Here is a 24,935-nt window from a genome sequence, read left to right as displayed (position 1 = left end):
AATCAGGATGAGACAAACCAAGACAAACAATCTCCACAAATGCAGAGGATATGGAGAACAGTCCTGTATCCATGCATCTTCAGGAACAAACTCTCTCCAATCCCATCTCTCCAGCCCAGTCACAGCCAGTGCTGCCTGTGGATGTCATCCTCAGGTGCCTCCCCACCAGCCTGCCTAGAGTTTTTGGGCTGCTGGAGGGCTCCTGTGAAGCTGACCTGCTGTATAGGATAATAATAATAATGATAATAATATTTAATTTATATACCGTCATTCAGGACAACTTAATGTCCACTCAGAGCGGTTTACAAAGTATGTTGTTATTCTCACAACAATCACCCTGTGAGGTGAGTGGGACTAAGAAAGCTCCAAGAAGCTGTGACTGACCCAAGGTCACCCAACTGGCTTCAAGCAGAGGAGTAGAGAGTCAAACCCAGTTCTCCAGATTAGAGTCCTGCCGCTCTTAACCACTACACCAAACTGGCTCTGTAGGTCAGGAATAAGGGCCATGACATGGATTTGGTTGCTGCAGACTCCTGTAAGGAGTGGGGCAGAGTAATATGTCTGAGAGTCCAACACATTTGATTAACTGGCAGCACCCATCCCAGATAACAAAGCTTTTGCAGTACCAACATTTTTAAGCTACAGACATGCTGTGCTGGATGGACGTTTTTAAAAATTGTCAGGGCTTGCCACGGCCGCCGCTGGGCGGGGCGCCGGTATGTCCAGCCCTAACATCAAAGGGGTGTCAGGGATGTGGCAGGACCCTGCTCTGTGGAAGAAGGGGTGGTATACCTCACCCATACTCCCTCTCAGTCTACTCGCTGGCCTGCTCAACCTGCTCCAATCATCCCCTTTGATCTCCACCATCTCCTCCTCCAACAACTTCCCTCTGCACTGCGCTCCATCACTCCTACTCAACCCACCCCGCTTTGTGGGTGGACTTTCCTTATATCCTACTCCTCATCCCAGGCTCTACCTGCCAGGCCACACCCCTCACCTGCCCTCTAGCCCTGGCCTGGGCTGTGTCAAGCAGCCGCACCTAGGGCAGCTAATCTGGCTGCTTTGGGACTCTCCAGCTGTGCCCCCTTGGCCAGCTGCCAAGCCTCTGATCCAAGCTTCTGGCTTCTGGGCAGTTCCAGCTGTGCTTTCCTGGCTAGCTGCCAAGCCTCCCCTGCTCAGAGCTCCTAGCTGGCCCCTATCATTCCCTTCTTCCCTGCTTGCAAGGTTGGGATGTGGCCCTTGGTTGCCTTTCTGCCTTCTCTGGCAATCTCGCAGTCTGGCCAGCAGAGGGATGGCTGTCCCTGTCTTCTGGGCCCTCCCCCTCAGCCCTGACCCCCTCTGGGCCATCTTTAATCTTCCCTCCAGGACCCCCAGCCTTACATTGGAGGGTGGGGCTGGCTGGCTTCCACCTGCTCCGTCTAACCCTCTGAGGCTTGGGTGTCTCTTCCCTTCCCTCTGTGGCCAGCTGGTTCTGGGCCTGGTTGTCTGCTGCGGCAGCTGGGCCACTGTCTCCCGGGGGTCTCCCATCCTCTTCTCCAGGTAAGTCTGGGGGCTGGGCTGCGGACCCCGGACAATAATTTTGTCCTTTTGTACAAACTTTTTAGTTCAAAGTAGTAGGAGTCCTTTCTCAAACTAGTGCTAGAGATTGTTTTGTTAACTTTTAAATTTTTAATTAACTTGACAATGACTTCCAGGGGGCCACTGTTGTTGGAAAATCTTCTGGTTGTGGAAAAAAATGTATTTGCTCATTACTGGAAAGTTGCCAGCAATTTAGGGATGCTTAATTAAAGTCTTGGATATTGCTGTAATGGGTATGATAACAGATAAAAGTATGTCTGAGATTTGGTTGTTATTATGAGACTTGATGAACAGTTGAATCCTTTTGATTTGTACTGAAATACTCTTGGTAAAAACATGCTCCTGCAAAGACTCTACCCTATAATATCTGTCTGTGTCTGTTTCTGTACACAGAAAGAGAGAGAAGTTCTGGTGGTTTACATATGCAACGGGGATGAGATTCAGTGGAAGTTAGACAGTGGTGACAAAGAAATTAAGCTAATGAGAATACTAAGAGAAACTCTGGATATACTGGAAAACATGACTCCGGTGTTTGTTAGAACAGTTCATGCAGTTTAGTTAAGAAATTGATATTCCTATCAACTACATTTGTATAGTGCCATCTTATGCACAGCCCTGACCTGGATAGCCCAGGTGAGCCTGATCTCATCAGATCTCAGACGCTAAGCAGGGTTGGCCTTGGTTAGTGATTGGATGGGAGACCTCCAACGAAAACCCTGCCAAGGGTCGCTATAAGTCAGCTATGACTTGAGGGCACCACACACATCTTAAGCACAGAGTTGTATGCTTTCAAGCCCATTTATTTCAGTGAACTAAAGGGGATAGAACTCCTTAGGATATCAGTGTAAGGAACTTGCGTGTATCCATGATCATTCCTTTTTTTATCTCAAGGAAGTGCTTCCAGCTTTAATACTTGCAGTTGTGTGTTTTGCATTATGGATGTATATTTAGTGGAACTCAGTGTGATACTATCGTCCCGTATCGACACCAGCAAATTAGTTTTACAGAATAATCATGACTTCAGTTGTGTTGAGTGCAAGCCATATTGTGACCTGCAGCATACTGTGAAAGGTTTCCTTTCTTGCTACATCTTTCTTGACCCATCAAAGAACCCCTGGGTTATTTCACTGCAGAAAACTAGCTCCATTTGGTTACCACAGCACCTTGGGTTTCCTAGGCTTGTACTGTATAATTAAACAAGCAATTAAGCATGTATATATTTTATGTCTGAACACTGAAAGTGTAACCTGCATGTCCTATTAAACCCTCCATGTTTAGTGTGGACCCTGTAATTTAATTATGTCACTCTCTGTCCCAACAATGTCTTCAGGAAAATGGTGTTCTCTTAGAGAATGTGAAAAAGTTGCAGTCCCATTTAACAATGGGGCAGCTATGTACCTTTGGTTAGGCATTTACTCCAAGTAGCAGCCCCTCGTATAGATGGATTTGTGTCTTGCACAGAGGCTGGTGCACAAGAAAAAGATACTAGAGGTTGTCATGGGACAGACCAGAAGACTTCTTCCACACCCTTTTGAATAACACTGGCGCATGACTAAGTCTCCACCTCATGCCATGAAGGGGAGATTTATACTAGTTTCATATCAATTCAAATTTTGAGCAGAATCGAGCAAGATGTTTGATCATCATGTCCAAGTATGGTTGATGAAAACCCACAAGGTTGCTTGTCCTGGGGTCATTCCAGTTCACTGTGATGATGGAAAGTATTACCTCGTAAGATTGTTACCTAATTTGACTTGAATCACTCCTGTTAACTCAGATGTACAACCCAATGTTTTTTATAAAACTGGTATTTAATTCTTTTAAATTTAATTGAATTCTTCCTTTTACATCCTGGGTATTTTGCCTCCTGTTTTAGATACACTTTGATGGTTGGGACCCCATCTTTGATTTCTGGGTTGATGCTGACAGTCCAGACATTCACCCCATGGGCTGGTGCGCAAAAACTGGGCACGCCTTGCAGCTCCCGCTAGGTGAGAAGAGAAATAATGTGCAATGCTGCCCCCCCCCCACACCAAATGCCTGAATGTTCAAAAATAAAGCTGTCATATGCAATCTCTTCCTAAACAAGTTTTATTTTTTTAGGGACTGTGGATGCCTCAGCAGCAGCAGGACAGGGATGCCCTACTCCTGGTTGTCAGGGGATGGGTCACATCAGGGGACCCAGATATGGAACACATTACACGTATGTGCACTTGAGGGTTATGGAGTAATTCCCAGCAAATTGTTATGGGCAGGGGTATATCAGTTGCCGCTTCAGTGAGTGATGAATATGAATGAGTGCCTTTGCTGTAAAATGCTGTGCTTGTAGCTCCCTCTTGTGCTTTGCATACAGCTTTTACTCACAAGCTTATTACTGATACAGAAATTATTAATAGAACTTGGATTCCTATCATATGAGTCTCTGCCAGCTCTGACTGTTCAGGTTCCCAAAGGCCTTCCACCCACGACTGTCCCAACCGGCTAGGAAAGCCAGAGAGGCTCGACATATATGTTCACCCATCACCTTTTCCTGCCCTCCTAGTAAGAGTTCTGGGCAGATCGAAAAAAGAGACAGCACTTGTTTGCTTAAGACAGACAATTATGTCTCACAGCTGTCTGCGCTGTCTGTCTGCCTGTCTATCAGAGTTTGTAGGGGAACTCTCAAACTGCAAATCTCTCCCCCCCCCCTCCATTGTATTTAGTTCTTCAGCAAGCAGCAGCAAGATGGCAACACGATTAATCATTTGTGGAAAGCCAGGAGAATGGGGGCTCTCCTGACCTCAGGCAGGCCATTCCACAGGGTAGGGACCACCGCAGAGAAAGCTGCTGTGTATGGGCTGCTGTTGATTTTGCCCATGTGCAGGCTGTCATCTGCAAGAGACCCTGTTCAGATGAGCGAAGCTGCCGTGGAGGGACATAGGGAGGGAGGCGGACCCGTCCAAGGCTGTGAAGAGTTTGAATGTGGTAACCAGCTGCTTGCTGGGGAACTAAATAAAATGGGGAAAGAAAAAGGAAGATTTGCAGTTTAAGAGTTCCCCTATAAACACCATAGCATGGATCCAGGTGGCAAGGTTGGCTGTGTCAAGGTAAGAAGCCGTCTCGCAGGCTAGAGTGAGATTGTGGAAAGCATTTTTTGCAGCTGCCTTAACTTGTTTTCCAGTAGTAGCGCCGGATCCAGTATAACCCCTAGGCTCTTAACTGAGTCTGCAAGGGTCAGACAAACTCCATCGGAAGTGGGAAGTACAATGTCTTTTAGATCTCTGCCTTCCCAACAAGCATCACTTCAGTCTTGTCTCGTTGCTTATTCACAGGGGTCTCGAGCCATCCATTGTAAAAGCTGTTGAAGACTTTTCAGTAGGGAGGCTCAGCTGCAGGCTGTAGAAGTCTTGTAAATACACATGCGGCAACTCTTTGCTGTCTTTCTGGTTGCTTGGAATTAGTGGTAGTGCACATGCATAGTGCCAGAGACAAGAAGACATTCATTTTTTTATCTCATCATAGGAACATGCTCTTGGCCATCAGTAGGGTAACACAAGTGTGTGCTAACAAGGAGGAAAGCTAGCATCCGTTTTACAGCTGCCGTTCAGTGCTTGTGCCAGTTCATATTCCCACGTTCACCTTTTGCTTCCTGGCCAAGCTGTCCAGGTCATTCCGTTAGGTTGCTCTGCTTTTGCCCTTCCATGCTGTGCATTTTCACTGATGCTTTTAAATGCCTTTTTTCAAATCCTTGTCTCTGGGTAGCTTTATAGTGTGCCTTGTTCACTGGATTTGGGGTTTGATTTTGCTTGTCTTTACATTGCCCTCAAGCTCATTCAGCTCTTTGGTGTTTCTGAAGAACAGGGTCGTTTTGGCAGCTACCCTCCTTTTCTCTCTGCCTGAAAACTCACACTCTTTGCAGTATTTTTAGGTAGCCTGTGGTTGTGAAACCTTAACCTTACTTCCGCTTACATGTGTCCCTTGGGATACTTTTGCTATATCATTTTGCTTAGTATAACCATGAGAAGGGGGAAAGGGTGAGTGAGTTCAGTTTTCGAACAAATGCATGTTTGATAACTCTTTTTCTTCTTTTGACTCAGGTTGGTTGGCTGCCCTTATTCAGAAATCAATCGGAACAGAGACGGTTCCTTACAGGATCGCCTAGGTGGAGAGAGACCTTCACCAAATAGCAGTATTCAGAAAGCCAAGAAGCCTGAAAATTCCGCACCGCTTTCTGACCTACGGGAGGATTCTCCAGAGTCCAGGTGAAGTTTAGATTAAATGCTATGGGCTGGTTGACATTATCTGGGGCATGTGGTGGTTTTCTCACCCCGGCAGTGTACTTTCTCACTTGCTTGTTTCTGCCTCTTCGCTAAAACAGAGCACAAGTTGTATAAAGTTTGTGCATAGCTTTGAGATTCTCTTGCAGTATTAAAATAAAGACCTTTTTGCTTTCTTGCTGCCTGCCAAATTTGTATTCCAGTTATTTTTTTCTCTTGCCTTCCACTGACCAAAATTTACGGATTAAAATTTGTACAGTCTCTTTTGTGTCTCATTCAGAGAATATTAGATGACAGCATGACTGTACCCTGCAGCTAGGGGCTTGGATCCAGGCTAAGTTTTCCACTCGTGCAAGGCACTTCCGTCAGCAGGACAGACCACTGCTGCCTCCCTGCTCCTGCTGAAGCTCACTGACCTTCCTGGGGATAAAACCTGCTGCTGGGGCACAGGATATCCTTAGAAACAACATGAGAGGCAAACTGGGGACCTGCCACAGGAAACGGGAATTCTTGGAAATGATTCTGCACCACCCATTAGCAGAAAATTTAGTCTGGATGCAGCCCAAGGATTCCGTTCACTTAGGTTCTGTTTGTACTAATAAACAGCAGCCGTCATTACTCTTTTTGGGGTGAGAAAAGGGACTTGTGTGTGTGCCCATTTATTAGAATGTTAGGTAAAGGTCTGTTGAATTCGACAGGCCGGGGAGAGTAGGGGGTGGTTTCCAGTAGTTTCCCCAACCCGTTTCTGTCATTTTATCCGTCATGGCAACCATTGTTTCAGACAGCCAGGAATGAGCCAAACTTCACCCTTCCTCCTGTTGCTGCCAATCAAACCTGACCTCCAGGCCCTGATGAAGAAGTAAGAAATCCCTCCGAGCTCAGAAGCTGCATTTGAGATGAATTTCTTCCCGTGTTCCAAAGCTAGACCTGGAGGGTTTTTTGCAGGGGGTGGGTGGGGCATGATGGTGCAAAATAGTCAGGTGGCTCCTGCCCCTATCCTTCCACTCCACTGAACAGAGAGGGAAGTTTTACTCCAACTGAAGTGGCTCTTCGGTGTTGGAGGATGCTTGGGCCCACCCCACTGGAAACCTGTTTTCCTACAACCTAGAAAAGCCTTCAGGGAAGTGACCCTCTGTGGGGTTCCTACTGGAGGTGTTGTGCATTAAGGCAGTGAGCAGGTTTTGAATGCATTGCAAACTTGTTCTCAGGCACGCCATTTGCTTTTCTCCATAAGAATGAATGGCAGTTGTTAATTTTGTGAGCAAGTACAGGAATGGACTCAGGAAGCACGATCGAGGCGGAGGCTTAAACCTGTCTCCCACCCCAGGAGATTGCTGGAGTGAGAAAGAGGTTTTTCCCACTCTTAGCTGTGTCCCAAATTGTAGTCTGTTTAATGTATTCCGCCAGAACTCAGTGGAAGCTACTGAGAACCAAGCTTGCTTCAATTTGTATAGCCCTGTCCGGACAGCTTAGCAAGATATAACGTAGGGAATTGCCTTTTACATGGGTTCTTTTCTTCCTAGAAAGTCTTCTACGCAAGATGGAGAGAGATCAGGGAGAAGCAGTGTCCACAGTCTATCGGAACAGTCTGAGACCAGCCAAGAGAAGGACTGGACAGAAGCAGAATCACCTGCTATCACCAAAATCAAATCAAAAAGGTCAGTGAAAGTTTTCAGCTTGTGGAACCCACTGGTAATACATGTGGAGCCTACTACACGCTAAGCGAGCAAAGAAAAGCTGAAAATGGTTTGCTGATGGAAAGACATTTTTTGAATTTTTATCTCAGAATAGTTGCTAAAACCAGGGAGCCAAAGTAACGCTACTTCTATACAGTTTTTCTGTGTAGTTCTCATTGCTACAATAGCATTCACATGGCAGTTTTTTCTGCACTTTCTTTAAACCTGCCCCCACCCCCTCTGCTGGAGGGCTTTAAAAAAGAAATTACTATTATACTATAGTGCAATCTATGGAAACAACGTTCTAGTCCCAGCTTTCTTTTCTTTTGTTCCAAAAAAGGAAAATCTCTAGTCCTTTTCATGGCAGAGTTATAAGGAGAAATATGTAGCCTTGTCACCTTAAACATTTTACTGGTCTATGGTGGCACAAGCTCTTTCGTAGACTACAGCTCACTTCTGCAGATTCATAAATTATTCAAGACTCTTACACATATTTGGTTGTTCAGTTCATCCTTTTTTGGGGGGATACAGGTGTTTCTTTCATGCATAATTTACTGTTTTAACCTCCATGTTTATATTTTTTTCAGGATTGGTTGCTCACATGGTTATATAAAGCTCCAGCTAATGAAGCAGGACGCTGATGGAAGAGGTTAGTTAACTGGACTTTGTCCTTTTTAAACCATTGGAAAAAATTTAGATTTTGTATCCCTTTGGTCACTTAAGTTTTCTTAAATGGGTTTTTTCAACCCTAAGTTGAAACTAATTATTTTGTGTTTACTCTAGTTTAAATTTCTCACTCCTTTCTTTCTTGAACCATGTTGTTGAAGAGAATTTTAAGTGCTTTAGAGAGATCAAACTGCTATTTTACAAGCTATAAGTATCTCTTTCCATTCACCATTGATCACTATAGCCAATTCAGCTTCCAAAGAGGGCTTACTTTACCACAGAGATCTCTTAGTTAAAATTCTACAGGTTTTGTGATTATTAAGGACAATCTGAGGCCTGCACGGTATAGCAGGGGAAAATCTGAATGATCCGTAAATCTTTTTTCACAGATCTCACTCCTCCAGGATTCTTTGACCTCCCAATGGCTTGTCCAGGCCATTTCCCCATCACCTTATTTTAACCTTCAGCTAACTCTCAATATTATATGCCTCTTTGCTCTGTCCTCCGTTTTTAGTGAGTTTTCTCGCTTTTTCTTAGTCTACAGAGCCATATTTTCTACATATTCAAAAAGTCCCTCAAGTATGTAGACACTCCTATTTACTTTTGCTGCATTCATTAGTGGCACAAGCCTTCAGCTTTTACTATTCAGTACAGTATGTTGAACTATGAAGTTCACTTCGGTTGAAATGAAAACCTTTCTGAAGATAATTTGAATTTTAAGTGGACCTTTCCCGCTGCCCCCTACTCGCTGATACAGCAGGCCAAAGTTCCATTGTCCTTGTGACTTGCAAAAAGGATTTTATTCCAAGTCCTTTTTAAAAACATCCTTTAAAAATTCGTTTTCTGCAAAGCTGGTCAAATCCATCAAGGCCTGATTAATCCATCAAAGACAAATTAATGTTCCTTATTAAGAAAACTTCTTGGATTTCTACTCAGACATTTTCTGCCATTGTTTTGTTGATGGGCCATAAAATATTTCTATAATAGTTGAGCAAATCTTAGTACCAGGACGTTACTTCTTATAGTTATTTTTTAGTGCCTGTTGGATAAACCCTTTGGTATTATTTAACCCAGAGGTCAGCAACCTTTTATAATTAAAGAGCTAAACTATGTCAACATTCAGAGCAAGTGATCAACAAAGAGATACATAAAAGAACGTCACGATTTGTGTCCAGTGACATCCTAAAGACAAACAAGCTTTTCAGAGTATTCGCTTTTGAGGATCAAAGCTTCCTTCATCAGGTGCAAAGATACATTTGTATCTGATGAACAGAACTTTGGTGGTTTTTAAGAAGCCCCTGGATACGAGTCTTGCTATTCTACTGAGGACGAGGACTGCTGCCCACTATGAAAAAACCTGTTTGTGTAACTGAAAATATATAACTTAACATTACTGATAAAGGATTTGTTAATTAATAATCCTTAAAATGTCTGCATCCCGAACACTGGTTATTGTAAGTCCTTTATTAGGAAGTGGCAGTCACAAGGTTTCTGTGTATATTACAGGAGCATCCTGCACGGTTCTTTTACTGCACTGTTCATACTTTTCACAGATTCCTGGCAGCTGTTCGTCTCTGTCATCTCATTTTCTGTAATGCCTTTTATTCCTATAAAAATCTCTGCCTGTTATTCCTTTCATTTAGTAGTTATTCTAGAATTCCAGCTCCTCCCTCCCACCTCAATATACCATAACTTTCTGTACTGAGCCACATTTGGCTCCAGAGCCACAGGTTGCAGGCTCCTGCTTTTAAACATTTTCAAGATAGTGGAAACAGCACTAACAGTGTATCTCTGATGATTCAGAGCCAAGCTACAAGAGACGAATTACACAAGGAGGAGCACGTGGAGGGAGTCGCAATGTTAGCTGGGAAGCTGAGTTTTGAAAGAGATCGGAAGGCTTTGTCAATTTCCCCTCTCTACAGAGACAGGGAAATCCCTGCTCAGAAAGTTTATTTCCTCTTCACCTCTTAGAAGGGGAGGTGAAACTGACAGAGCCTTCTGAGGCAAAGAGGAAATTAACAAACCCTCTGAGCAGCTGTCACCCTGGCTCTGTAGAGAGGGGAAATTGACAAAGCCCTCTGATCTCTTTTAAAACTCAGCTTCCAGGCTAACATTGTGACTCCCTTCATGTGCTCCTCCTCGTGTAATTCGTCTCTTGTAGTTTGGCTCTCAGTCACTTTGCTGTCTTGTATGTGGTAATTTCTAGTTCTCTCTTGTTGCCACTAGGTGTCACCATAAACCTTGCCTATAAACTGTACGGGGCAGGGAGGTCCCAGTGTTTGGATAGCCTTCCTTTCTGTGAGTGGAGGAGGGGGAACAGCAAACATAATTAGCTAGTGATGTTAGCCAAATAAATGTTGCTATGCCATGTTCGTCAGCGGCTCCACTGTTTGATGTAGCATGCAGTCGGCTACCGATCCCTACCTTACCGTGACACAGCAATAAGCAAATGATCTTATACGTGGTGCGTAGGGGAGGAGTGGGACAGACAGGAAGGAAGGGAGGGTTCCCCTCCCCTTTTAATGCCTCTTTTTTTTTGACAAATGGAGAGCGATACTAACGTCTGGAAGAAACTGCCAGCCTCCCCGACCTTGGAGTCCTTTCCCCCGGGACGTGGCTAGTGCTTGTCATTATCTGGCATACAGAGAGCTCTTAGCAGGCTAGGAACAGTCTGTAAGCTGGAATGGTGCCATTAATTCCCAACCGAAGATGCGGTTACCCAACCTCCTCCACCCTGGCAAGAGAATACTGGCAACCCCTCCCATGTTAGCATCAGGACCTCTCCTCCCTAAGAGCGGCTAACAGCCGAGGGATTTCTTTTTTTTCCTCCTCTCCCCCTTTTTTTTGGTGGGGGGAGGAGGGGAGGGATGGTCCAAGCACAGCTGGCCAGGGAATAAAGTAGCTGCATTTTCAAATTTCCCCCAAACGGGGCTGACTCGTCTTGCTTCCTTTCCCCTCAGACACAGCGTTTGCTCTGCAGCAGGCCCTCCACCAATCTGTCTTCATGCCTTCCCTTTCCACAAACCCTACCCACCGCCTCCATCTCTGCTGGGAGCAACACTGCAAACTGCTGCCGGAGGTCTCAGGCCTCACTGCCAAGAACGTGGCCAAATGGAGCGTGGAAGAGGTAAGTAGCGCTTGCTGCCACCCCTTCTGTCTCATTGGAAGGTATTTTTTTTAATAAAGTGGCAGTGATTTTTTTTGAGAGTCTGCTTTACTTCAGCAGCTAGTTCTGGATTGTGGCGGTTTAGCCAAAAGTTTAGGCCAGGACCCAGACTAGATATGCATGTTTTGATTCTTCTGTTTCTAGGCATGACATTTTTCAAACTGGCTTTTAACCCTGTTTGAGGTCTTTGCTGACAATAGCTTTTTTCCATGTGTGCTCACGCACTCTCTCTTTCTTTCTCTCTCCTGCTGCTGCTGACTCACTTTTACTTTATGGTTGTCCTGCGCATGCTTGTATGTCTGTGTCACAAAACATCCCCACTGTGTGACATGGTTGCTGGCAGGCAGAACTCATTCTGTCAGAGCTGTTGTTTTTTAACAATGGAAGATCGTTCCATGCTTTGGTGCAAGCCAGGACACTGCCCCTGCATTCAGGGGTTAAGTGGCACTGCACATACCTGTTCTGTGATGCATGTCAGGCTTTGTGTGAATTGTCTGAAGTGGTAGCAAATGCTGCAGCTGCCAGATTCAGAACAGCAGAGAGGGAGTCTTTGCACTGCCAGGGCATGTGGCTGAGTACAAACCTGTCAGGTCTGATTTTCACTTGCCCCAATTCTGGAAATGTTCTTTGATTGTCTTTGTAATTTTCTGTATTATCGCCATATTATCAAAATGGTATATATAAAACTTTGAAAAGTTCAATAGTCAGATTAAGACAGTTTAAAATTTTAGCATCTGCTGTTTTGCTTTGAGACTTGAAAAGCAATTGTTATGATAGTGTTAGTTTTTATTTATGGAAGAGCTTGTGTTTCATAACAAATATCCCAGAAAGCTGAGGTCTATTCCTGTCCTGTCCAGTTGTGGACAGGATTTTGCTTTTGGCTTCCTGTCGTTGGCAGATTTTGCTGTAGCGGCGGGCGGGCGGGAGGGGGGGAAGGTTGATAAAGGAACATATTTATGTTTTTTAAAACTGTTAGTTCATTTTATATTAGTCAACCCCAAAACCCCTTCTAGCAACAAGATATAAGACATTAACAGTGCAGAGTCAATGGGCTTAGAAGGGTGTAAACTCTGCTTAGGCTGGCTCTATAAAACATGACTCTAAAGGCAGCTGTCATCTTGACAACCAGTCCCAGGAATCTTCATCTTCTTCCCGAAGTTCCACTGTCTGGATAGCAAATTTAGTGACTCTCGATGTATTCCATGTATGGCAATCGGAAACTAAAAACCTAAATTTTATTAATTGCACCAAATCTCCTGACCTTTGTTGCCTATTTTCCAAGGAACAAATAATAAACGAAGATCCCCTTTCCCTGTTATACTAAACTCCTCCTAAATCACAGCCACCAGAACTCCATTCTGTTTTGTTTTGTTCAGTGGTGAAAATCACCATAAAATTATAACATATAGTTCTACCCTAAGTTGCTACGTCTCTGGAGAAGCAGCATATCACTTTGTAAAATAAATAAATAATACAGCACAAGAGGTGCTCATGTGAGCATGCAAATATTAATTTGCAAAATTCGTTCTTCAGGCTCTGATTATTGGCTGGGGGGAGGTTTTGTATGAGGGGGGGGGTCAACAATATAGAATTGGTGACCTGTTCTTTAGGTAACTGGTCTGAAGATTGTTAATGGTAGTCTCTCTGTCCACCATGCCGCTTCCATCCTGTTAAATTCTTTTTAGAATTTTATTCACTATTGTGAAGGACAAAACAAAGTAACGATGCAATCACAAGCACCTTCTCAGCCTCTTGAAGAAAGCAGGCGTAAAAGGATTTGACTCTGCTTACGATTGCGCTGTAAACCTGCGAGCAGGCGTTGCTCTCCTTTCTCCCACCCTCCAACTGTTCTTGAATAACAAGAGGATCTCGAGTCTCTTAAGAGAACCCTTCCCGCGCAAGAGCTTCTTAGCGCTGCTTCCAGCACGGAGCTTCCTAGCCAAACAAACTAGGACAGGAAGTGAATTTTTTATACATGGCGCATCTCCTTTTCTCAAAGGCCAGCATCTTTTACTTAGAAAGACCAACATTATACAATCCCTGAGGAAGTGCCAGGCATACAGCCCGATCTACCCGTTTACTCAGATGAGAGTTCTGTTGAGTTCAGTGGGACTTACTTCCAAGTAAGAGCCAAGGGCTGCAGATAGATAGATAGATAGATAGATAGATAGATAGATAGATAGATAGATAGATAGATAGATAGATAGATAGATAGATAGATAGATAGATAGATAGATAGATAGATAGATAGATAGATAGATAGATAGATAGATAGATAGATAGAAGGTTTATTGTATACAACCATAGGCCATTACAAGTCACAAACAACAAACAGAACAGAAACACAAGTTTGAATAAAATTGATGTGACATGGTCAAAAGCATTAAAATTTAAAACTAGATACATGGTCAAATCATTAAAATTTAGAACTAGATACAGCCATTAAACCATTTCCAGTTGTCAAGTTCATATAGGGCAATAAAAGTATACACAGTTAAAACAGTAAAGACAATAAAAATCCCCAATGTACAATATTAATGTTATTCCTTAAGTACAGCATTATGTGTCCGTCCTTATTCGGATACCCAAATTTGTCAGAGCGCCTTATCTGTTCGTTAAACTGAAGTTTATTTTCCTTTTTATTCAGATGGTGGAAGGTCAGTCGGGCTGTGCTCGTTCAGTTTCGCAGAGCATGTTTAGGGCAGAGCAAGGAATTCATCCTAGTTTTCCTCAGCTGCTGCCCTGACTACCCAAATTATCTCAGGTACTCAAAGGAGGGGGAGAAAACTCGGAATAAAATATGGTCATTTTAATGAGCACTTTTCACTCCCCCTTCCATTCCCATATCTTTCAAGGCTGCTCACAGTATAATACATCAATAGATACCCAAAATCAAAGTGAATAACGATAAAATAGCAACAATTAAAACAAAATGAGATAGGTACAGGCAAATATAAAACAAATTATTGTACTAGGTCAAAGGTGTGATGAATTATCCCCATCTTAACCTGGCACACAAACTCTCCTGAAGTGTTTTCTGAGTAGAGAGGAGAAAAGGAACAGGGAGAATAAAAAAATTCATTACACAGTAGAGTTGCTGAGATCATAATAGTGCTGTGTCTGAGGGAGCAATTTTGAGCACGTCTACTCAGAAGTAAGTACCATTTTATTCAATGGGGATGCCTCCCAGGAAAGTGTTCTTAGGATTGCAGCCTAAATGCCTGTAAAACAGGTTCTTTTCTGGAAGCCCTCACCCTCTTTCCACTTTCAGATGTCTTAGGGAAGAAACATAAAGCTTAGTCATCAGCCCAAGGGGAGGATGTAATATGTCATGGACTTCAGTCGCTTAAGAACTTGAGATGGTGTGATAAAGGCTCATAAGTGCCTAGAGCTTGGAGTTTAGAAAAGAGGTCCTCTACCATTATCTGAGTGCCACTCAAGCTGTCTTTAATTTTCACAGCTTGCTCTAGCAGCATTCCTTCATTTGCTGGGCAGAACATGAAATGATCTTTTAGCCGCTCAAGAACTCGAGCGAAGGCTTACTTCTGATAATCTTTTCCCTCTAGTGAGAACTGTCATTTGAGTTCTGATTTTTTTTTTATTACTCAAAAGCTTCTTACTGTGTTCCCCAAATGTTAGTTGAAGAGAAGCTGAGTTTGTATTACAAAATATATTAATGGACGACAGTTTTAACTCTCCATCACTAATCCTCCGGTAGATATTAATACAGGAGCGAGAAGCCTGTCCAAGGCTCTTATCGAGGCTGGCTGCAAAATTTCAAAGTGTCCCAAATCCTACTTTGGTTTGTGCTTTTGTATTGTAATGACTAATGAATAGTATTTAAGTACTTTTCTGGATGGATTTAGAGATTTCTCCCCCCACCCCTCTATGTTACTGGCAGCATCTGCTATGGAATGGGATATGTTTTTAAAACGCCCAAATTATGAGTTTTCATCTTCCAGTTTTTAAGACCTAGATTTTTAATGGAACTTCCACTATGAAAATTTAATCAGGAATTTATGGCAATCTGTTCAAAAGTTACTCTTAGCCGTATTGAATCTGTCTGCTCTTGCCCTTGCTCTCCGCTGTTCACATGGGAATGCTTCGGCTCCATCGCCTTTAATGGCCCACTCTGTTATTTCTGCGCACCGTGTTAAGGATCAGTCATACAAGAGGATACGGGGCCATTTTTGTTATATTTAATCACCCCTGCATTATTAACATGAATGGATTGCAGTGCTCAGGGTGAGGCTGACTCCCTGGGAAGTTTTGGCCTTTCTATAGTTACCAACATTAAGGATAAAGAAAATAAATCTGGAAGGATTTTGTCCAAGGAAAGCTGAGAGAGGAATTTAAATTGGATAAATCAAGCATGGGCAGAATGTATTTTTTACTCAAGCTTAAAGCAAGAAGTTAGATAATCAAGAGTTTTAAAAAGATGAAATTGTTTCTGGCAGTGTCCCTTCTAACTCTTTATGTCTTGATACTGGCAATAGGAATGTCACATCTAGAGGAAGTCAAGAGAATGTTTGTAAAATAGAATCATTCCATCTAGGGAGCACCAGCTTACTGAGCTGCTTGATCAGAGCATGCCTCATCTTCCCGGAGACATTAGAGTTGCAGAGGAGCTTGGACCCTTTTTTGTTTTCTCCTGCTGCCTATGATGGCCTTAGAGAGCATAGCATTATGAAAATTATTCCTGTTACTTTTTAGGTTGAAAGGTGTTTTCCACATGGGGATGGCTTGTGTGTTTTCCGTGTTGTTGTTGGGCTGCCAACACAATGCAACAGCAATGAGGCTTCTGCATGCCTCATTTCCCTGCAGTTACTCTGCCTCACTCCCCAGGTGGGAGAGCTTTTTATCTTTGCTTTCATTCAGCAATTGACGTATCACTATAATGTTCTAACAATCTCTCTGTCAGGTGCTTTGAATTCCCAACTTCCATTTTTAAAAAGTAAATCTCCACCCTATTTCATTGTAGAGATATAAGAGGAAAGGGATATGTCTGCAACATTTTAAAAAAATGGAACCCTGGGATTTCGAGAACCTGATAGACAGATAGCTATAATATTACTATGTCAATTACCGATCTTTTTTTAAAAAAGCTGCCATGGGGTCTGGAGCTGGGAAAATTGTGCCAATATATACAGAACCCAAGAAGACGCGGACATCCCCCTCCATATGGTTGCAATCCTTCCCCCCCCCCCCGCCCCCGCACAGACTTCTCTGCAGTCTTTCCCAAAACATCATAGCAAAGAAAAGTGGCAAAGAGTGCAGGAAAGATGGGGGAAACCCAGGAGGTGGGTGGAAGCACCACAGTACTATATGGAAGTGGGGGGGGGGGGCAGGCAGGGGGGACTTGCTTCCTAATAGCATCCAAGCTGGGGCAAACAACCGATGTGGTTGCCAAATTCTCTCCCTTGTTTTTAAACTCATCACATCTATATATATACAGCCAAATCAGATCACTGTGTTTCTCCAAGCACCTCTATTGCTCAAGCTGCGTGCCTCATTCTTGCAAGAAGGCCAGGAGCCAACCCATTGGGCTGCCTTGCTGGTACCCCCCAAACAACTGCTTGAGCAGCTTGTACAGTTGTGCCAGCTCTGTTTTATTTACTCTCCAGACTCCTCTCTTTCCTCTTTATTGCTACTGGTTTTGTCTGTAGCTCAGTTCTGACATTGCATCACAAACAACCATGGCTTTCTGCAGTGACTGAATTAACAAACTGTGATTCACAGCCAGCCAACAAACTAAAATCTGAAATTGCGATTTAAAATTGGTTCGCAAGCCACGCTTTGCGTTAACTATGGTTTGGGACGATGCCTTGAATTAACAAACTATAGTTTGTTCTGCCTCCCAAGTCTGCTACATAAAACCAGTGGGGCAGGATGTCTGAGCCGTGCTTTGCCTTCATGTTAGGAAGTACATTCCATGGTGTGGGTTCTGAACTTCAAAAACTTAACAACTTAATGCTTACAACATTGTATTTAAATGAATAAAAATTGTATTAGCAAAGCAGGGGCAGATTTAGCTTTCAGAAAGTGCTTTTGTTTTCAGGATCTTGGTTGTCCCTTTAATCTTTCTGACTTTTGTTTTCAAAACTTGATTAGGTGGCTGGCTTCATCCAGCGTTTACCCGGTTGTAAGGACCAGGCTGCATTATTCCGACAAGAGGTAAGTGAGATTCAGAAGGCACATCAAAGCGTCTTGCTGTCTATTTCTGAAAGGCGGACAGGATGGCCCCTAGAACTGTATGTATTTTTCCCTTTAAAAAGATCCAAAGGAGTTAGCTGTGTTAGTCTGTAGTAACAAAAATAGAAAAGAGTCCAGTAGCACCTTTTAGATTAACCAACTTTACTGTAGCATAAGCTTTCGAGAATCACAGTTCTCTTCTTCAGATTCATGGAGATGCATGCATCTGACGAAGAGAACTGTGATTCTCGAAAGCTTACGCTACAGTAAAGTTGGTTAGTCTAAAAGGTGCTACTGGACTCTTTTCCCTTTAAAAAAAAAATTGAAAAATGAAAATTTTGTACCAAATAAACCAAATTCTTTTCCAAGAAAAGAAAAAATGCTGCAAATGGCATTTATTATGGAAATGTTGGACATTTGGTATTTTGAGGATAGGCGGCAAGGCATTATACAGGACAAGTAGGGAACCCACAAGGACTTGAGCAGGTCACTTCATCTTCCTCTTTATCCCCTTCCCCACACTATTTCCTCTTTCTTTCCTCCTGCCAGCCCACAGAGCCTCTTCCCCCTTCTTGCTTCCTTCTCTCCTTCCTGCTCACCAACCAACTCTTCGTTTATCTGTCCCGCCCCGCCTCCTCCAGTCTTCAACTTTATTTATTACTTATTTACAGGGCTTTTTTTCAGCTGGAACGTGGTGGAACGGAGTTCCAGAACCTCTTGAAAATGGTCACATGGCTGGTGGCCCCGCCCCCTGATCTCCAGACAGAGGGGAGTTTAGATTGCCCTTAGCGCTGCTCCAGCCATGTCTGTCTCAAGATCAGGGGGCGGGGCCACCAGCCATGTGACCATTTTCTCCGAGGGCAACCCATTGAGTTCCACCACCTCTTTTCCCAGAAAAAAAGCCCTGCTTATTTACTTCATTGACATCCCACCTTTCTCTCCATGGGGGACACAATGCAAGAAGTAGGACCTTTGGCTTGTTGCAAGGATGATCTTCAAGAACAGGAGTTTAAGCCAAAAATGGAATATGATGATGTACTTTTTCCACTTATATTAGTTAACTAGGTTACTCAGAGAATAAAGAAATGGTCTATTCAAGCCGAGAAGTTATTCTGTTACAATACCCCGCTTTCAGTGGGAAGATCATTCCAGTCCCTGTGGGGATCACCATTCCCCCTTACAGAATGTTTCTCCCCCTGCTACTCCCCTCCCTCATATTGGGGTTTGTCTTCACAACTATCCATAGTTTTCCTCTCCCAAGGCAGTTCTTTCCTGCATCTATTCATAATATCCCAGAATGCTTCTTTCTAACCTCCCCCAAACATTTTTTCATACACTTCCAGTCTCTTCCACCAAAAAACAAATCAAAGTAGCCACAGCTAACACAGCCAGATCAGCAATGTTTATTACTTACACTACATTTATCAGTATACTGGGTGCCAAACAGAACCATACAAGCTGCCGCTTGATTCAACTGGATCAATTTACTTACCATTAAAATAATTAAAAGCTTTAAATTCAAAGCAAGGTAGCCAAATAGCCGTGCCTTCCATTGGTGCCCAAGGCAATCTCAACAGCAGTTTCTTTTTCAGGCAAACAATGATCTAAGATCCCTGCTGGCCCCAGTGGACTTTTCTTCTGATGGACTGTGAATCCCTGTTTGTCTTTTGATCCTGTAGGCACCTTTCACATTTTGGCCAAGGGTGGTGGGTGCAGCCACAAAATGGCCACTGCACTGTGGGAGGCAGTCTCAGTCTCACACACAACACACACACACACACACACACACACACACACACACACACACACACACACACACACACACACAAAGAGAGGAAGCCCAAATGCATGGGACAAGAGGACTAATTTTTAAAAATATAGTGGAGAAGAGGAAAGAGAGAATAAAACTAGCATTCTGGTGGCAACTACTACTGAAACAACATTCTTTTAATCTGCACAGCCAATCAGATCTCCAGTGGCCAATCAGATACCCTGTTGGTCATAAGCCCCACCTGGCCATACCTACTTTCTAAAAACACTTGGCAGGTGCCAGGACAGGTGTTGCCAGGCACCCATGGCACCTATGGGCACCATGTTGGGAACCCCTGGTCTAGGTAGTTGTAGATTTTCATCTTTTTTGCATATCTTTCCTCATTCTTTCTAGTTTTTTATCAACAACTAATATTGCTGTTGTGTAAAACCTCTTGACAACTTTTAAGTCTTGGTTATACAGCAGATTCTTGGGGAGAGTGCACGATGCCTGCAGAGCCACTCTTTTGCCACGTAGTGTTTCTTGATGCAAATCCACTAACCTGGTAATCCAACCATTATTAGGCTTCATAACAGCAGCCATTTTTCTTACAGTAGCTTGCAATGGAAACCCATAATTCTGCCAGTTAACGTCAGTGGTAGGTGGCCCACGCAGCCATCTGCAATTTAGTTCTCTTTGGTAGCTTCAGTTCCTGTAACCCCATAAAGTTCTTGCCATCTGTGGAACCAGAAGGGAAGGGGGGATTCAGTGTGGTTACAGAGCCCCACAAGGAAAACATTATCATGGTAATATATCTGTTATTTTAATGACATTAGGGGTCATAATCCCTAGTTGCACCCTCCACTTGGAGTTTATGATGGCTGTGCCTTTTTCTCCTTCTCATGACTTGCCCATTATGACCCTATTATCTGTGATAAATCTTTGGAATTGGCCAGGCTACACATAAATAATAGGGTTATTTTTAATAAATAGCAGCTGTGTTGAAAGTGAAGGAATGGTTATTGGTTTTGAGTTTAGTTCCGCAGAGCAGGGACTGGTTGCACTTCTAACCCACCGGCTCCTCCTTGAAATGCTAAAAACCTTATTTTCACATTTGTAGCCTTCTACTAGAAGGGAAAACAATCAGTAACAAATTATTTTAGGAAATGTCTCTCTTAGAGTCCAGTTCTGACCCTTGAGGAAGCACTACAAATTTACTCTTCCTTTCCTCAGAAAGAATAGTCCGGGGAGGTAGGTTGGGCTGAGCGAATTTGACTGGCCCAAGTTCACCCAGCAAGCTTCCATCAGAGTGGGAGTTGTAACCTGGGTCTCCCACATTCTAGTCTGGCACTCTAACCACTACACACCACACTGGCTCTTAAGTAAAAAGAGCACTGCCGTTTTCACTTACTTGGTGAGTTTCCCAAAATAGTGATTCTGGGTATAGGCTGTCAGGCTCTACATTCCCCTCTTCGTGTGAGGCAGGTACATCACTCATCCAAGTTGGGCTAGGCTGAAACTAAGCTAATTTCAAGACCCTGTTTGCTAGATTCTGGCTGGGATAAGGCATGGGCAACAGAACTGCTGAACTCTGCTGTAACAGTCCATTAGCAGCAATTGAGCTGCCGAAATGTACTGTATTTAGGTAAAGTAATTATAGGCAGATTGAGGATGGAGTGGGTGACTGTGCTGTCATTTTCATTTTATTTACTAAATGGCCATGGTTGAAAAGAGAATAAATTTGTGCAAAGTAGGATAAAAGGAAGCCAAGTAGCTTGAAGAAAACTGCTAGTGAGCCGGAGCCAAGGAGTGACGCTGGTGTCTGGGGCCACATTCAGATAAAGATCTCTCTGCAGTGAAATGGAAAGGAACGAACACCGCACATCACAAATCCACACAGATTCTGTGCTATTCTCTGTTATTAACATAATAGCTAGTATTGTTTACAGACATTCTGGTTAAAAATCCAAAACCAAACCACAATCTGTGTAACACTTTCTATTAGGACTAACCAAAACGATGCAAAACAGTATTCCAAAAACATCCATCGTGAGGAAGAGTTCTAGCGAACTGAAAAGCTTGCACACTGCTTTGTGTCATTTTGGTTGGTTCGAATTAAACATATAACATAGACTGCGATTAGTATTTGGTTAACAGCCCCCCTCCCTTTGTTTTGGAGCATATAAAGTATTTCAGCAGCTTACAGGCTTTGCCAACATCCTTTCCCTTTGAAAACTCTTTACTGTGCCCTGTTCTTAGGCCTAGATGACACGTGCAGTTAAAATGAGGTGGTAAAAGGCTGACTTGGAAGTAGGGCTGTAGGGATCACCCACTCCCACTGCCCCCTGCCACCACTCACCTGGCCAGCGAGGGGGAAAGGTGGGGAAACAGGCCTCCTGTGAGTGCTCTCGGGGTGGTGCGACAATGTCACTCCTGGGAGTTATGTCATCGCGCCACCCTGGGAATACTCCCACACTTTGCACTGGACTGATTGGGGGCTCAAATCAGTCCAGCGCAAAGCATGGGAGCGCTCCCAGGCCTGCACGTTGATGTCATCACACCGCCCCAGGATTACATGTGGAAGGCAAAGAAAAAGGTGAGAGCCGGGTCCCTCCCACCCCACTGGGAGAGTAAGGGGTCCTGGCAACTCTGCTTGGAAGAAGGAACTGAACCATCTCAGCTTGCAAACAGGATCATACATTAGAATGCTTCTTATGTCTGGGACGGGGTGGGGAATCCTTGCAAAAAAAAAACCCCAACCAGAATAAATTGCAGGGGGAGTAACTTCCTCGCTGCTGAGCTCGTTTTCTGTTTGGATTGAGGTTTTTGTTTAATGTGAAAGAACAATGCACCACGTGCTGTCTGAAGTGGTACCATCCAGTCTGACCACTTCAGGATTCTGCCGCCTCCCTCTTCTCCATGAGCAAACCAGGCCACAGATCCAGAAACCAAAGAATAGAGAGGTCGTCATGACTTGCAAAAAGACAGTGTGGACCCTTGAATGGATACAGAACTTCCAGTTTTGAGGTCAAACGTGTAGCTGTACCACCTAGTTAAATGGCCACCCTAACTAGCTAGTTCCTAGAGTTCATCTTTTTAATACACTTTCATTGATCTGTTCATTTTGAATGTTTATTAAATATACTTGCATATGGTGTAATTTGGGAGTATTAACCTCTTGAGTCCTTCAGTATGTTAAACAGCAATGGATCGTGCTGTATTTCTTAACATATCGTATGGAAGTTCTAGTAATAATCATTTTTATATTCAAATTTTATTTCACGTAATCTTTCTTCCTCTCTAGTCCTTTCCAGTTAAGACTTGTGACTTCCTTAGTATCTCTGTCCTGTAAGGCAGGGTGTGCAAAATGTCACTTTGGGAATGACCAGTCTTTCTCCAAGCAGTTTAAGTTTGCTCTCTGCCCCTTCTTCGCCTTTTTCTACTTTTACTGCTTTTACTACTTCTCTTTCAAGTGACTCAGCAGCAGCAGCAGCAGCAGCTCCTCTCCTCTTTTATGGAAAGGAGAAAGAGATCACCAGCACATGTCTTTGCTCTTGGTGGGAAAACGACAGCCCCTTTCTCATTTGCCTCCACTCCTCTTCCTTCATGCATGACCTGAGCTGTACAAAAAGAGAAGTTAAGCCTACAAATAACCAGAAATCATGCAAAGCACTTGTAAACAATGCTAGGTGACAAAGAGAGCAATCCTAAGCAGGTCTACTCAGAATCCTCCTCAAGTCTGTTCAATGGGGCTTACTCCCAGGAAAGTGTCTTTAGGATTGCACTCAAAGAAGGAGCAGGCCAAGACAAATCATACAAACTCCCGAAGATAATTTCCCTAAAGCTCCTGTTTAAATAATAGTAGTATTTAGCTAAAGCCACTTATCAACAGCATTACAAATAAAACCCACTTCTCAATAAATTTGTTGTTATTTATTCTCTTACAGAAGAAAGCCACTAGCAAAAGGACTGTGGCATAGTAAGCAAGGGTTGTGGCTTCGTGGTAAACCACCTCCCTTGCATGCAAAAAGATCCTTGGTTCAATACCAGGCGTCTCCAGGTAAGGTGGATCTCAGGTACCAGGTTTTACAAAAAGACCTTTCTTTGCCTGAAGCCCTGGAGAACCACCCCTGGTTGGTGAACAGTACAAAGCTAGATAGACCTGATTTGGTACAGATTGGTTTCGTATGGTCACTACTGAAAGATAAATGGTGTGATGGGAGCTTTAATAGGCATAAGCTGATTGAGTTGCCATTTGTTAGCCTTGAGCCCTTTCTCTCACTCTTGTTAATTGTACAAACACAGAAGCTGTGTATGAGCCGTCACAATGACTCCATTTCTCTTTTCTTGCACTCCAGCAAATTGATGGTGAAGCCTTCCTTCTCCTAAACCAGTCAGACATTGTTAAGATCCTGAGCATCAAGCTGGGGCCTGCACTGAAAATATACAATGCCATCCTCATGTTCAAGACGGCAGAAGAAGCTTGAGTCAGCTCCTCTTGCAGAAGCAGAAAGCCAGCACCCGCCCCCCTCCTTCCTTACCGAATCTGAATAGGCTGGGACCTTGGAAAGGCAACGTGGCCTTACTTAGATTTCAGACTGACTTGGGTAGAATCTGCTGAAAGGATCCTGAAGAAGAGGGAATCCCTTCTGCCACTTGGCATGAATGCAGTGGCTTCCCTTCTAGGAAGAGATTATTAATTTTTTTTCTAATTGAACTTTGGATATGGTTATATTGATCTTTTGTGAAGATCTTGAAGACGCCTCCAGTTATAAGAGGAATCCCAGGTATTGCTATTGGTGGGGAGCCAATCTCGATCAAGCAAACTGATTTTCCTGTTGACAGTGCCTAAAAGAGTGTCCAAGCTGTGTGTGGAGTATTTGATGTCTTCTGTGTGCACAGAGCTTTGAGAGTGGGGTTTTTAGTAGAACGAGAGGAAGTGGGGAGAGTCTTCAAAGCAGTGTAGTTTGTTTCCTAGTACTGGGAAATTAAGACATCTCTATTCTTTCCAGGCTAATTTGAAATCCCTTTTCAGCTATCCAAATACCTGCATTTAATTTTTTTTAAGTCCCTCAGTGTTGGCTGGGGGAGGAATGGGGGTCCATGTGAAGTCCATCTCTATGTATGGTGATTGTGCAGTTTATCATATTGAGCTGCAAGTTGTTTAAATGCACAGTTAATAAAGGCTACTGGAGAGGGCTGTGACAGAAGGCAGGCCAGTCATTTGATTATGGAGTTCTTTTTGAATGAACTGTATAGAACGTATTGGGGAGCACTGAAAAAAACAAGGGTGCTGTTTTAAAAAAATGTTCCTGTGATGCATTCTCTCTGTCTCTGTCTTTCTTGTTTGTTGCCAAGAAATTTTACTTTGAAAATCTAGTGGCTTTTAGAAGCATTATTGGTTTTTGTACACATTGCTAGTTTATCCACTGATATATTATGTGCAGTTTGCATCTCTCCTCTGCTAAGCATGCAGTCTCTTAAACACAGCTGCCTTGCTTCTTTCTGTTCATTTTGGTGAGGCTTGCACGTGGACTGACTCAAGTATGCCCCAAAGCACCGTTATTCTGTGGGGTGGGTACACAGAAGGCTGCGCTCCTGGTGTTGAAAGAGACTTGGAGGGGTTTGGCCCCAAATGGAGCTATAGACTT

The 24,935-nt window shown here is 43.5% G+C and overlaps 1 protein-coding gene across 1 annotated transcript in view; it reads left to right on the top strand.

Annotated features, from left to right (window-relative positions):
- LOC129343618 (lethal(3)malignant brain tumor-like protein 4) overlaps window positions 1–24,678 on the top strand; it is a 79,194-nt gene extending 54,516 nt beyond the window's left edge. The window contains exons 15-22 of the mRNA XM_054999933.1: window positions 3,455–3,569; window positions 3,682–3,781; window positions 5,655–5,819; window positions 7,358–7,492; window positions 8,098–8,159; window positions 11,137–11,303; window positions 17,454–17,516; window positions 23,643–24,678. Of these exons, the coding sequence (XP_054855908.1) occupies window positions 3,455–3,569; window positions 3,682–3,781; window positions 5,655–5,819; window positions 7,358–7,492; window positions 8,098–8,159; window positions 11,137–11,303; window positions 17,454–17,516; window positions 23,643–23,771 (936 nt within the window). The 3' untranslated portion in view covers window positions 23,772–24,678. The remainder of the gene's footprint in view (window positions 1–3,454; window positions 3,570–3,681; window positions 3,782–5,654; window positions 5,820–7,357; window positions 7,493–8,097; window positions 8,160–11,136; window positions 11,304–17,453; window positions 17,517–23,642) is intronic.
- The last annotated feature ends 257 nt before the right edge of the window (window positions 24,679–24,935 follow it).

Source organism: Eublepharis macularius, chromosome 15 (assembly GCF_028583425.1).
Source record: "Eublepharis macularius isolate TG4126 chromosome 15, MPM_Emac_v1.0, whole genome shotgun sequence".
Taxonomy (NCBI): domain Eukaryota; kingdom Metazoa; phylum Chordata; class Lepidosauria; order Squamata; family Eublepharidae; genus Eublepharis; species Eublepharis macularius.
Note: the sequence above shows the minus strand (reverse complement) of the source record. Positions and strands in the feature narration are given on the sequence as shown.